This window comes from Poecilia latipinna, unplaced genomic scaffold (assembly GCF_001443285.1).
Source record: "Poecilia latipinna isolate Pla-1442-1.1 unplaced genomic scaffold, P_latipinna-1.0 Scaffold177, whole genome shotgun sequence".
NCBI classification, from domain to species: domain Eukaryota; kingdom Metazoa; phylum Chordata; class Actinopteri; order Cyprinodontiformes; family Poeciliidae; genus Poecilia; species Poecilia latipinna.
The window spans coordinates 435,542-449,828 of NW_015112793.1; the positions used below are offsets into that span (position 1 = coordinate 435,542).

The window sequence follows — 14,287 nt, forward strand, 5'->3', positions numbered from 1 at the left end:
ACATACATGCTAACAGATTTAAATTCAGTTTTGACCCGAGTTATTGTACAGTGCACATTTGAATCCATTTATAAAGCCAAATGGAAAAAGGTATGAGAAAGCCTGGCCTCCTCCAAGTGTTGCATGTGGCGACAGCAGAAAGAAACAACTTACCTTTAACAAGGACGTTTTTGCTTTCTGTGCTAAATATAGTCGTATTAACCACTATGTTTTAGCTACAATTATGATCCTCTGCTATGAAGGTGAATGACTGAAGCTTGAAATGAAATTAATCAAAACCCACACTTTATGGCCTAGTCAAAGCTGGACTAGAATATTCCACACTGATTAGACTTCAAAACCTCATTTGTATTCATGAAACCTTCATTTTAAGAAAAAATAAATACATTTAAACTTTCTAAATATTCCATTTAACATCTTATTCATTCTAGTGCAATAGTCTTGCCTTTTCCTTGTTTTAAGAAAAAAACAACAACATAAAAACAGAACTCCACTTCCAACTGGTCAAAAACATGCCATAATGTGTAATTTTCCCTTCGGTTGATCAATAAAGAGACATCTTACAGTCAATCCCCCTGGAAACCGTCTCCTCCGGGGAGGGGAGGGCAGTCACCCGTGAAGGCCACCCCTCGAGGTACATCAGCTGAAGAATTAGCAATGTGGATGTAATCCTGCTCAATTTGTACATTTGCAAAGAAATGAAATGTAGAATCACTGCCTTTTTGTGTGATTGGCAATAATAAGTACAGGGTGAGAGATTAACAGGAAGATAAACACTGAAAATACAGATTTAAAAAAGGAAAGGCTGTACTGATGAGTCATTTAGGCCTTTAGATGTCCGGCTACATAGCAGCTAGCTTATCACAATAAGTAATAAATCAATTGACCACACGATAAATTAAAATGAGTGTAATGATTTTCAAATAACAGTCCTTTAATATCGTTGAGAAACACTGTAAACATTTCATATCCAGTAGGAAGTAGCTAGTTTGCAATACTTGCCACTTTTCCCTGTTTTCCCTGTCTAAGCTGAATGATTATTATTTATTAAAATGCAATTTTGGTTACTGGAACTTCATAGTCTGTTTTACTTATTGTTGTTTTGACTGTTTAATTTATTATGGATATTTAGAATGCTAAATGTTTTTAGAATTTTTATTTATATGAGTGGGTATATTTTCCATTATTATCATCATATTAGTTGGATATGGACTCAAAATAACATTATAATTTATCGCAATCATTTCTCGAACAATTTATTGTCTGGTTAAATTTTTTATTGTGACAGCCCTAACCGTGTGTAGACATAAAGACGGTTTGTCCTCATTTCAATTAGCAAGATGCTACTCTGTTATGACATATTTTCACAATGTTCGCTCATGATTAAATAGTTTAAGTATCTTAAGTTATTTATACCTTTCAAATATTGTAAAAAAAATAAAAAATGACAAAGACGTTTGTTTCAAAGACAATTTGTTGAAACATGGAAGTCGTCCACTTATCACTCTGACCACCAGTTAGTTGAAAACGTACTCACAGATTCATCAAAATGTAACAGCTAAAAGAGAGCTTGCAACTCCAGGTAAGATAATTACTACACATAACTTAATAGAACCCTACTTAAAAAAAATACACTATCAGAGTGAAATGTAGAACAAACATGACTGAGTAGTCAGAGCAAACTGTCACAACATGGTATAACACATAAAGCATTTAAGAAAGTGCTTGTATGGTGGAGTAATCTGCAAATCTACGTTACTTTTTTTATCTTAATAGACAGCTACATTGAGTATTTTCTGAAAAAAAAAAAGTTACGTTTCCTGCGTTTTCCAAATATATACATCTTCTACAAAAAGCATATCGGCACCGATTAGGCAACAGGTTTCTACTGACATAACCACCTAAAGTTTCTTCTGAATCTCCATCCATTCATTCTTCCACATCCACAGCTACTCTGAGTCAACTACAGGTACACCTGTTCTTTTCCCTTTTATTTTTTCTTTTTTTAGAATAGACTCTCCACCCTGAGCTACCGAGTGGTGAATCAAACTACTCCTGCGCTGCTTTCTCACTATCCGTTTCATTCATAAACCCAAAACATTGCAAAAGGTAGACGATTGGCCGGATGGCGCTGCGTAAAAAGACGACGCTTGCCTCCCCGCCGCCAATGAGAGGCGAGTAGTACGCGCTCTCCCTCTCTCGTGCTCCCTCTTTAACCCTCTCCGAGTTTTGTTTTCTCTTCCAGCCTCTGAGTTTTCAGCAGTCGCAACGGCAGCCCGGGCAAAGGGAGTACAGTGCGGCGCAGAAACCAGCAGCACAATTTGGCTAAGAAGAGATAGCTGGACTGGCCTTCACAGTGGGGAGAAGAAAAAAAAGAAAAAAAAACACACACAAAAAACCTGAGGCATGTTATCTTAAGAGGTGACTCTGCCCTATGTCGCTTTTAAAGTCCAGCCATCTGTGCATTTTGCTCAGCACTTTAAGCCTCCCGCTGTGCGTCATTAGTTTGCAGGTGACAAGGAAAAGCACTTTAAGAACGAACCTTCATGGAGAAATTGATTGGCTGATTGACAGACCCAACCGACTGCTCTTTAACTCCTGGATGTGCGCCGACATCCAGGGTCGACTCAATACAAACCAATCTTAAAAAAATAAAATGAAATAAAAAACTTCTTCCCCTCCACCCCCATGTGCTCATCTTAGTGGCACAGAAGAAAAAAAAAGAAAGAAAAGAAAATCAGAACCACACATGAATCAATACCAGCAATGATCCAGTGACTCTCCATGAACTCAGACTGAGTGTGCCACTGTTGTGGGGGGAATTGGGTTGACAGAGTTCAAGGAGGGGGATTTACAGGTCCAACACTGCCATCTACGGACACCACTGGGGTACTGCGGGTGGCCAAAGGATTACATCATCATGTTTGAGGCGATGATGTATTTTTCTGAGATGCTGCGGCTCAGACAAAGAGAGATTGTTTGTGGATCCTGAAGGTACGAGAAAAGTTTTTAAAAATAACTATGGCATTTGGAATTTCACTGACTTTTTGACTAGTTTAAAGATTTTTCTAGATATAAATGGCTTACTAAAGCAGAAATATTTATTTAAAAACTCAATCATGTTGTAAAGAAAAAGTAGTCAGAGTGTTTTCTCACCTGTTAGCCTTTAACCTGACTGAGTCTGGAACATTTTGCATCACTTCAAGACATGTTTTTCTTACCAAAAAACATCTCAGGAAAAAAAAACTCAAGAGATGATATTTAACATCATCGCTGTATGCAGGTGTTCAGTTTGACACCTTGGTTTCTTCTCCACTCTCAAAAACACAAGAGAACTTCCACACTTCACCTCAACTCATTTCTGCTTGAATTCACAAAAGCTGTATTTCTGAGAACCAGAAGGTAACGCTTCATCTGGCAATTTGAAAACAACTCCGGGTCTGGAGCAGCCGGGACACATTTTGGGATTCTGTGGGCTCTCGCTGCCCCCTAGTGTTGCCACATAAATACTGCATGGGGGGGTTTTCACACCAAGTATGAAGAGAGCGAGGTGAGAAATGTTTGAGGCGGAAAGAGAGGCCCAGAAGAGAAGTACTGCTTTTATTTTTAACATTTTTCTCATATGGAAGTCAACTGTCTCATCAGAATAAATCTGAAGAAAAGCTTATCATTTAATACATTTTCTTAAAATTAGTCTTCTAGAGTGGTTTTTGTTCATTTCTTTGGAACATTAACAACACATTTTCCAGCAAAGGTGGCCCAAAACCAACAGAAACTGGCGTACTTAATCAGATAATCTTAAAAATATGAATACATAAGCAATAAGTATGAGAGTGGAAAATGAAGCAAAATGACGCAAAACAGATTAAAGTTGAAAAAAATTCCCAAAAGAAGAAAAATATGCTAAATTTAGTTTCTGATTAAATATCTCACTCTACACCAGTGGTGTCCAAAGTGGTTTCTCTCCCTGGTGGTAGTAACAGCCTCCTCAGCATGTCAATGTTCTTCTTAGGGCTTCTAATGAGCCATCAATAGATCCGGTTGCGTTAAACCAGGGAGAGACCTAAAACATGCAGGATGCCGGCCTTCAAGGACCGACTTTGGACACCACTGTTCCTCACCACTGTCACCAAAGCAGACTTGTGGGAGCTTTTCTGAGGAGAGGATGGAGGGGGCCATGAGTCATGAGATTTAGGGCAACACTGTCCTCCTTCCTTCAGTAAGAGCATTAAAGGCAGGTCCTGCTTTGGTCTCTTACTATGTCAATGACCCAAGTAAGAAGTACCTCCATAGGAAGCACATCAAGCTCCTTAAGTGACTTAATGTGTAGCTTAGGTATCTAGACTTAAACCAAACAGAAAATCTTTGGAGAGAGCTGAACCCGAATTTTGAAAGATTTGGAGATGATCTGCATGTAACTGTGGGCCAAAATCCCTCAGGCACTATAGACAAACCGACTCAATAGCTACAGTACACATCTTATCAATTAATTAAATGTTGTTGTCTCTACTTTTTTTTAAGATTCTGTCTGTCATGTACGACGGATTAGTGGGGCCATGCTAATATTACAAAAAGTCTTAGGAGAATAAAGTTGAAATAATTCCTAAAATAAAGTTGTAGTTTTATGAGAATAAAGTGGTACTATCCTGACTTACAATATTCTTATAATATAACTTTATTCTCGTAATGTGACTTTTTCTCATATTGTTGCGACTTTCTCACATTCCGACTTTATTGTTTTACAACTCATAATATTATGACTTTATTCTCAAGATATGATGACTGTCACAATTTTATTTTTTAGTTTTACTTAATATGGCCGTAATACTCACAGTTGAGGTACATGATGAAAATTACATACCTCTCTGTTCTTCTTTATTGGAAAAGCTCTAAAGCTCTAAAGATGTATCAAATACTTATTTATCTCACTGTATTTACAATTCTGCACCATGAAGACTAAATTAGGCCTTGAATATGCAGCAAAAAAGTGCAACTAGAACCCAATTTAATTGCTTTAGCAGAGCTAAAACAGCTAAACCAGGACAATTCCAGGCAAACGGACTAAGACCAGCAGACTAAAACCAAACAGTACTTCTCTTTAGTGTTGCCAAATCCTCCTGAGCTTCTCCCAACATGACAAGTCGAACTGAGCGCTGAAATACAGCTAACGCCCTCAGAGCTGCGTGCACCTGACATCTATTAAGTTGTCACAGTTGAAATTGTTTCGTAATGTAGGGCAGGTCCTTAAATGGAAGGCATAAAGGGCTTTTGTGACAGCGGAGAAATAAAAGTCGATGCTTTCAGAGGTCCAGAGCATCATTGGGAGACAATTCCCCCCCACCACTCTTAACATCGACCAGAGGCCACGCTGTCTGCACGGGCATACCACTCTCTGAATGGTTTGATGACAAAAATACTGTCATGAGACTTTTCACTGCAGCAATGTTCAATGTCAAACCCTTAAGAGTGCAATCAAAAGTCTACGAATCAGAAGGCTGAAGAGTGAGTGAGAGCTAGAGACCTGAGAAAACTACAAAGTAAAGAGTTTCAGACAGAGTCTTGCCAGGGAGTTCTAATAAGACTGCAGTAGAGGGAAATGGACCAATTCAGAACCCCAAGAGTCAAGACCTATAGTATATAAAGGTTTCATGAGACAAATATTACGTACAAAGTGTACCATTTCAAGTCTGATTCAGGCTTGATGTTAAGGCTTTTAAATTTGAATTGTCCGTACTGACGTCATGAACAGCCTTATTCTGGTTACCAATACCAAAACCTAAAAACAATCTATCGTCCAACAGTAACTAGTCTTCACAACTCTTTTAAAGAGGAGTGTGGCCACTCCCCAACATGCTGCTGCACACTGCCAGTCAAATTTAACTCTGGAAATATTTCAGCTTGGAAAGTAACTAACAATTTGGAAATAAAGGTATCTGAGTTTTAAAACTACAATTGGTGGATGCAGCCAATCAGAACCGTGTATTGTCAAACATGCTTGTGTATGCACTGCTCAATGTGCTGATGGCTTAGAAACAATTTATCGTTACAGGAAAACTTCATATGCCATCATCGGTGGCCATGCTAACTAGCCTTAGCATTCAAAACAGAGCAGTGGGTAGGGTGTGAATCTACATGAGGATGATGGAGAGCGCCAAGACTCTCCTCCTGGCTCTGATTGGTGTATTTCTGCAGATGGTTGTAGGACCACAGAGAGAAGGCAGAGGAGCTGCATTTTTATATTACATTGTCAGGACAGAGTGACAATTTTAACAAATATGTAAAAACAGTGTTTTTAAAAGTTACACAAGTTAAAACTTATTTTTTACTAAAGGGTTTAATACAGTCAGATTCTCCTACTGGCCTGTGCCTTGTCAGTCATATAAATTTACGAACATATATTGGGGCAATCCTAGTAAACAACATTAAGGATTTTATAATCTGTGCAAATTAATGAGTGGGACAACAAGTGGTTGTCATTTTGTCCCATCACTTGTTAATTTAGACCCATCACAGGAAGATCTTGTACCTGTGTTGAAAACCAATGGTTCAAAGGAGTTTGTTTTATTCGCTCTTACTCTACTGAAAGTAAACATTTTTATGTAACTCCAATAAATAATCTCAACTAACAGCAGATGGCTCAGCTTTGTCTTAGTTTGATCAGGGGTCCTACTTTATAAAAGTCAGCAGGCTCCAATGGGGGAATCAATGGAAATAACAGTTAACATAGTCTTTTACAAAATAACATAGCATTAATTAAACGTGAGATTTCTGCATTCTACGATTCTTTTATTAATCAAGATTACCTGTTGACTAAAACAATAAAAAGTACATGGATATGAAAGGCACTGTTTACAAGCAAAACGTGGAAATAGGTTGGAGTCTTGGGATAAAATGGCGGAGCGTGGGAACAAAATATGGATGTCTTTTCAAGACAGCATGGGACGACTGAATCAGATGCTTTGGAAACTTCCTGGTGACGTCATCATGTCACCCATGATGACACTATTAATGCCCTGTGTTGATGGAGCACTTTGAAAATAAAACATACCCAACACTGCCCCGCCTTTGCAGCAAACTACATCCAAGGTTGAATGATTCTTTGAGGATCTTACCTTATTTTTAAATCAGTGAGTGAATTCAAGTCGCATCCTATAACAGAGTTTGTTCCTTTATAATGTCTTTACAGTTCATTTGACATCCAACAGGAAAAATTATCCATGTTCTCTCACTCAGTCTTAAACCGATTAATGATCTCAGACAGATGAACAGTGTAGCCCAACAGCATCCAGCCAATAAGCCTGAGTTTCTTAGCATTTCCGGAGCAAATCCAGTGCGACGTTTCCTCGGAGGTAGTAAAAGTTCCAAAACAAAAACTTAATTTGAGCGAGTAGTGTTTTTTTTGTTTTGTTTTTTTTTTTATTTCCCCTCAGCCTGAATGACGATTCCAACAGAGTCTGTTCAGCAACGAAGCATCTCCATGTCAGGCTGAGGAGAAGTTTGTGATGCCTTCATCTGTGGTCAGGCTGATGCGGCAACGCTCCCCGTCAAGGGAGGAGACCGGAGACGAAATGGCGTAGTTATGCTCGAGTTTCGGGGGGATACTGCACGAGTTCATCAAAGGGATGAAACTTAACAGTGTCGAGTGTGGTGTCACCTCAGATTCTGGGTTTGAGAAACCCTTTGTTTCACAGCTACTGTTAGAATCCTCTGGAAAGACAATTGGGATGGGGGAAGAGATGGAGAAAGAAGAATGAATTATCAGAGTTAAAAAATAAATTAAAAAAACTGAGCTTTGAGCTTTTTTGCCCCAGTTTTGTCATTTTATGGAAGTGTGATGATCTGGAGTTTCTGTGTTGCTTTAGGAGATGCATGACCTTTTGTAATTGTTGTAATTGTAATTGTTTGGTAACTCAAGGAGAAAGTCTGGCCATCCGTTTGACCCTGAGCTCAAATTCACTTGAGTTCTGCAGCAGGATAACGATGACTTAAAATCAGCAAATCCACCTCTGATTGTCTCAGAGAGAAAACTGAGGTATTGACTAGGGCTGTGTAATAATATCGATTTTGCAATATATATATCGATATTTTCTTTCCTAGAAAAAAACCCGATATTCTTCCGCAAGTATCGTAACATCCAACTGTCACCTTGTTCACTCACTGCTTGCTTCGCTGGGAAAGTGATTAGGTCATCAGGCCTAGAGTGATTCCTTCAGATGTTAAGTGTCAAGGTTAAAAAGGTATCAGACTATGCAGAGCAGGGTACTTGGTGCACTTTATTTACTTTACAAATGCATGTAAGCTACAGTTTGTACTGGTTCAATTAAAAGAAACATGTTTTCTCGCCACTTTGATTCATTTTGTCTGGCTGTCAGCTATAAGTCTGTGTCCATGGCCAATCAGACCCAGGTATTGTGTAGTTGGTGCTTTTAATCAGTTTTCAGTTAAATTAATTCAATCCAACCAACTCTATAACAGTCACAAAATGTCACCAAAATCACTCTTTCCCTCTAAAATCTTTCTAAAATCGCAAAAGTGTATTGAATTGTTCGTTTGCTGAATATCGCAATATATATCATATCATGAGCAGAATATTATGTATCGTATCGTGAGATTATTGTATCACTACAGCCCTAGTATTGATGTGGTCTAGTTCTAAGTGACTGAGATGAAGACGTGTGACATTAATAGTGACAGTGGAAAACCTTCTGATGTAGCTATATTAAAAGGATTCTGCACCAAGTTTAGGGGATGATTCACTGAAATCACATATGGGTCAAGGAGATGTAACCTTATATTGTGCTGGAACAACTCACTCATACTGTTTCTTTTTTATTAGTTAAATATTGTCTAGTTTTAGCTTAGTTTTAATTAGTTATAATAGTAGTTTTATTTTTTACATACATTGGTTAATTTTTAGGTGCATGAAAGGATGAAAGTAGCATATTGAGATTATGTACATTGATTGGGTAATAAATACTTAACAGAAGAAACCATTTCAGAAAATGGATTCAATTATTGCTGAACAAAAACCTGACTTTGGTATTTTACCCAATTTTTGCTGTCATCATATTGTGGACTAGCGTAAGCGCCAACAGCTGTATGGAGTTAAGTGCCGTATTTTCCACACTATAATGCGCACCTTCAATGAATGGCCTATTTTATTGCTTTTTTCATATATAAGGCGCACCACATTATAAGGCACATAGAATAGACGCCACAGTTAGGGTTGACACCCATCCCTTTGTTCCCTACTCTACAAATGTGGATGTGTAATAATAAAGAATTGGTCCCCGAGTACATTATATAGTAGGCTGTCCCAGTCATTGTTTCACTCATGGTGTTGGTGTTGCGATATTGTGCCCAACTGCTTTCTGGGTAACACAGACAAACCGACACGCTGATGTCTCCGTCTCTCTTCCCCCGCCCCCCTGGCTTTAAATGTATAGGGGCTGGTCTTTTGGTAACCCTAGTCGAAGCACCCCGGATGAATGTCTACAGCCAATTTTTTGACATAAAAAAATGTCAACAGAACAGTCCAACTCCGGTCGGCGAGGAGAGCCATCCGCGACTGGGCCGGGACGTGGTTGGACGATGGTCACTCTTCTCCGTTCGCGCACAGCATGTTCTTGGAGAACGTGGTGCTAAATGACCTGCAGACGACCTGATTATCAGGTCGGTAGGTAGATGGGTTATTCAAACTTTATTAACAAACCAGCGTCTGACAACTATCCCAGCATGCACCGGGCGCTTCTTCTTCTACGGGCAAAAATGAAGTCGGCGGCTGCTTACCGTAGTTGCTAGACCTGTTGTGGCTCAATATTGGTCCATATATAAGGCGCACTGTCGGCTTTTGAGGAAATTGAAGGTTTTTAGGTGCGCCTTATAGTGCGGAAAATACGGTAATTTGCTAACAGCTGCGTGTGGAGGGGGTAAAAAATCTATTTCACATCAGTTCAAGAGGCTAAAAAAAAAATTAACACAAAAACATAGGATAATATATCTATAATTTCAGTATGTTTTAGTTAGATTTATAAAACACATAATATCGTTCCAGTTAGCTTTACTTTTTCCATATTAATTACTGTTATTTATTTATTCAGTTAACAAAAGTGTCTTCTCAATTTCAGTTTTAGTTAACCTCGTTCCACAGACGGCCCGGTTTGTTCATATAGTTTTTTCTTTTCCTTTCATAAAGTGATTTGCTCACCTTTAGTCGACGTCTGCATTGAGAAGGATGGGGGTGCAGAGGAGTCTTTCCCACAGGTGGGTAGATTAACCTGTCTACCGCTGGCGTTGCCCGCAGCCGGCGTCTCCATGGATTCCATGGCAACCGGTGTGTCAGAGCAGAGGAAGACATCGATGGGTCTGTTGGTGCTTCTGAGGTGAATCTGCAAGCTCTGAGCATCAGAGAAGAAGAGGACGGTGTGATTACGAAGTGACTTTTGCAGAAGAATCTGAAATCATCCTGATCTGTGTACCTCCTCTGGATGTGGCACCTGAAGGCGAGTCTCGGGCGGAGCTTTGATTACAATCACAGTCTGCTGTTCAAAACTCGGAATACTCCTGATGTCTTCGTACGTCAGGTAGGCGTACGTGATCGGTGGAGTTCAGGAAAGTAACCGATGTGTATTTGCAGGTAAATCTGAAACAAAAACGGCCCAATGTATCCGACAGCGGAGGCTGGAAGCCCCAAGGATATCTGTCATGCAGGTTCTCCTCGCACAGGCTGCTGATCTGCCGGGCGCAGATTTGGATGAGCTCGTCCAGCTTTTCCTCCTCCTCGATCAGAGACTCCAGGCTTCTGCCGAGGTTGTCCTCCACAGGGCCGCCCCTGGGCACAGCAGAATAGAGCCGGGCGATGCCACTTCAAAATAAAATCTCTCTTTTCTGTTTTATATCAATATTTTTTTTTGCTTTCTTTTCTAAAAAAAAAAAAAAAAAAGCAAAAAATGACAAAAAATACTTTGAAAAAGTGGCTTTTAAGTCATTCAATCCTACTGTTAGTTGTACAATGGAGAATGAGGTTAAGGCAACAAGATTTTTTTTTAATTACAAGAAAATAGTTGTGATATTATTATTCGTTTTGGATATTTAAAACGTCTTCCAGCTCCAGTGTTAAATGTTCAATAAAATTGAAAGTTTCATAATTTTTAAGAACTTGTTCTTGCTTTATTATGCCGTTATCAATATATTACTTGAAAGTGATCTCAAAACAACAATATTATGGTTTATCACAATAACCTCTGGGCAATTTATTATTGTACAGCAAAAACTGTTATTGTGGCAGATGTACTGATGTGATAAAAAGAGTTCTCATTGTATTACAATCTTATTCTCGTATTATTTCAACTCTATTGTCATTAGACTTTGCTCTTGTAATAAGAAACAAAAGCTTTGTCTGGTGCTGATAGTCCACTGTAAAGCTCTCCTGAATTCAAAGTTCAAATAAATAGAAGCTGTGAAAAAACGCTTCTCACACAAGATGGCCGCCGGGGGCGTGCTGTCACTCTGAACTACAGAAACCCAACCAGCACATTAGTGGGGAAAAAAAAAAATCTTACATCCAGATTTTTCCAGGAATAAATCTTCCAAAAACAAATATGTGATTAATAGATACAATCAATCAATCTATTTCATTCGTTTGAGGTTTGGGCTGACCGTAAAAAGCAGCAGCAGCAGCTTTCCACTCGACGTTCTGTCTGAGCTGCCTTCATTTTGAACCCAATTTCAAAATCAATTGAAGCAATTTTCTAAAAATTTTTCACATTCTATTCATGTTAAATTGGTTAGGCGACTTCAATTAGAGCTATGTACTGCCCATCAGCTCACTTAAAGAGTTATTTTGCTGATGATAATGCATGAATAATAAGAGTTGACTGTACTTACAACCACTGGTGGTGGTTTTTGTAGGTCTTCTTCATGAGATTGATTCCTTCCAACACGTTGGTGATGTCATACAGACGCCTCTTGGACACTTTGAGCTCCGATGAGACCAAGTTGAGGTCCACCAGTCCACCTCGAGAGTGATTTAATCTCTGAGCAAACTTCCTCGTCAGGAGAACCAGAGAGTTATCGGTGCGGGTCTTCTGGAACAGCAGCATGGCTTCTGTGGGTTGGAGGGGAAAAAATGACCCACAAATTGGATCATATCAAAACTGGAACAAGTTTTGGACACTGAGGTCATTTCACAACAAAACTAACATTTAAATAGAGTTTATTAGCATTTAAAGTATAGTCATAGCATCTGATTTTTTTCACGTTATGTCAAAATATGAGCAAAGTTTTCATAAATTCCATTAGGACTGATATAATAAAATTAAAAACAAATCTCCCAAAATATGCATGCCTCCAGAGTCAATCATTAGTAGACTTTTTGTTGAGGAATCTTTCTACCAGCTTTACAGCTCTATACACTGAAGTCTATGCTAGGGTTCCACAATATATTTTCATTGCAATATCATTGTGTCAGTTAATTAGTTTTTTTAAATAACATTATTATTGTCCTTTCATCTAATAAATGCACACTAAATATTTGTGGCTTTAATGTGACAAAATGTGTAATGGAGTTCTGAGGCAAGTTTTGACCAAAAAAAAAAGAAAGAAAAAAAAGCAGGATTGCAAAGCCTCACCCTTTTTTAAATTATGGGTCTGAGAGGCTATGCCCATCTTGGTTTGGTTCTCCCCACCGATAGACTCCATGGTCCCACCTTCGTCCTGAGGCTCGCGCCGTGCACGGCCCTGCAGCTTCAGTCTGCTAATCGCCTGACAGAAAATATTAGCAAATAAACACGTTCATAAAGTTTGCCAAGTCTGTTTAAGGGCCGACTTTGCTTCAATATTCACTTCTCAGCTCCCTATTACACACACGACAAGCAATTAATGCTTCAATTCGACTCCGTGTATCACCTGGTGCACGAGCCTGCAGCGTAAAGTTAGCAAAGGCTAACTTAAAAGTTTGCTTAGCTTGTTGAAACAACAGTCCCTCCCCCCTTTCCAAGCTTACCTCAGGGCTGCAAAAGTACTTTCTTTCCTCTGTTGGTGTTGACAACATTTCGCACACGTCTTAAAAGTCACTTTAGCATCACTTAGGTCCTGCTTCAGACTATGCGCCGACCGAAATTAGAAACATACAAAAGTATTACCCGCCAAATCACCTCAGCGGAGGATTAGCACGCCTCTACAGCCTCCGGATGTATACAAACGTCAGAGTTAGCCTTCAAAATAAAAGTATCTAAAATATTTATTATTATTATTATTATTATTATTATTATTATTATTATTATTATTATTATTATTATTATTATAGCATTATTGCATTTGAGGTTTTTGACAAAATTAAGGCAAATATTCCTTCCAACTAAATCCTACGAGAAACAATAGGCTTTAGATTTTCTGACGTGACCTAACCATGTGTTTGCATCAATATGGGTAAAAATAAGCATTACTAAAGTCGTTCAGGCACCAGTTATTCTAAGAGTTTTTATAGCTAGAACCACAAAACCAATTCAGTACTAAGTTTTCCAAGTGCGACCATTTTAACGCGTATCTTGAAATACTAAGTTGAAAGAAGATTAATTTGTTTAGATTGGTGGGGAAAAAACAGGTAAATGTTCATATCAAATGATTGATAAAAATGACATATGCGGTTTGTACGTTTCGTTTACAATTAGAAGTTGAAATACTCCAGTTTATAGTTGGGAGAAATGAACAGAAATGTCCCCTGAAGCCAGAACTTTCTAAATAACCCCAGCAGTGTTAAGATCCAAATGGCTGCCTTATGTCCCTGTGGACCTCAGATCATTTATATCTCTTTAAGTCTTTCTTACACAGTCCTCTTTTACTAAATACGTTCCTACAAGATTTTAAAGTTGTGCTAAGAAAATTACATTGTTATTAAGGCTAATTGCTATTAGGAAATACTAATGCCAATCACTGTGGATGTCCATCCTTAATTTGGAACTTGAACAATTAAAATGGTTTTGACGTCATTCCAAGATCCAAGTTTCTTTGAGGTTATAAAGAACTTGTAGAGTAATTACCAAAACTAACACCACACTACTAAACCCAGTATTGAAGTGACTGTGCGTTTCCTTTCTATTTTCCTACTCATCATTTTTGATGGAGAGTTTAAATTGTATATGATGAATTATTTAATACTGATTTCAAAACAAAGTAATTCAAATTAATCACAAGTATCTTCTTGGGTTTTAGCACAAATCAGGTTCGAATCCATCTTGTTCAGATTCTTCAACGTGATGAGAAAACTCTATTGTCACAGTTAGTATTT

At 38.5% G+C, this 14,287-nt stretch overlaps 1 protein-coding gene across 1 annotated transcript; it reads right to left on the bottom strand.

Annotated features, from left to right (window-relative positions):
• Positions 1–6,765: 6,765 nt before the first annotated feature.
• On the bottom strand, positions 6,766–13,203 carry LOC106946127 (transcription factor E2F6-like). Its single transcript, XM_015030266.1, has 7 exons — positions 13,004–13,203; positions 12,630–12,762; positions 11,887–12,106; positions 10,700–10,831; positions 10,479–10,593; positions 10,208–10,397; positions 6,766–7,707 (listed from the first exon to the last, which is right to left on the bottom strand). The coding sequence occupies exons 1-7, from the start codon at positions 13,049–13,051 to the stop codon at positions 7,481–7,483; spliced, it is 1,065 nt and encodes a 354-aa protein (XP_014885752.1). The 5' UTR covers positions 13,052–13,203; the 3' UTR covers positions 6,766–7,480.
• Between the last annotated feature and the right edge of the window lie 1,084 nt (positions 13,204–14,287).

Bases quoted from the DNA above. Each gene is read 5' to 3' on its own strand.
- LOC106946127 (XM_015030266.1), bottom strand. From the start codon at position 13,051: ATGTTGTCAACACCAACAGAGGAAAGAAAGTACTTTTGCAGCCCTGAG. The intron at 12,763-13,003 runs GTAAGCTTGGAA...ATTTTCTGTCAG, and splicing joins AGTACTTTTGCAGCCCTGAG to GCGATTAGCAGACTGAAGCT. The intron at 10,832-11,886 runs GTAAGTACAGTC...TGCTGTGCCCAG, and splicing joins AAAAACCACCACCAGTGGTT to GGGCGGCCCTGTGGAGGACA.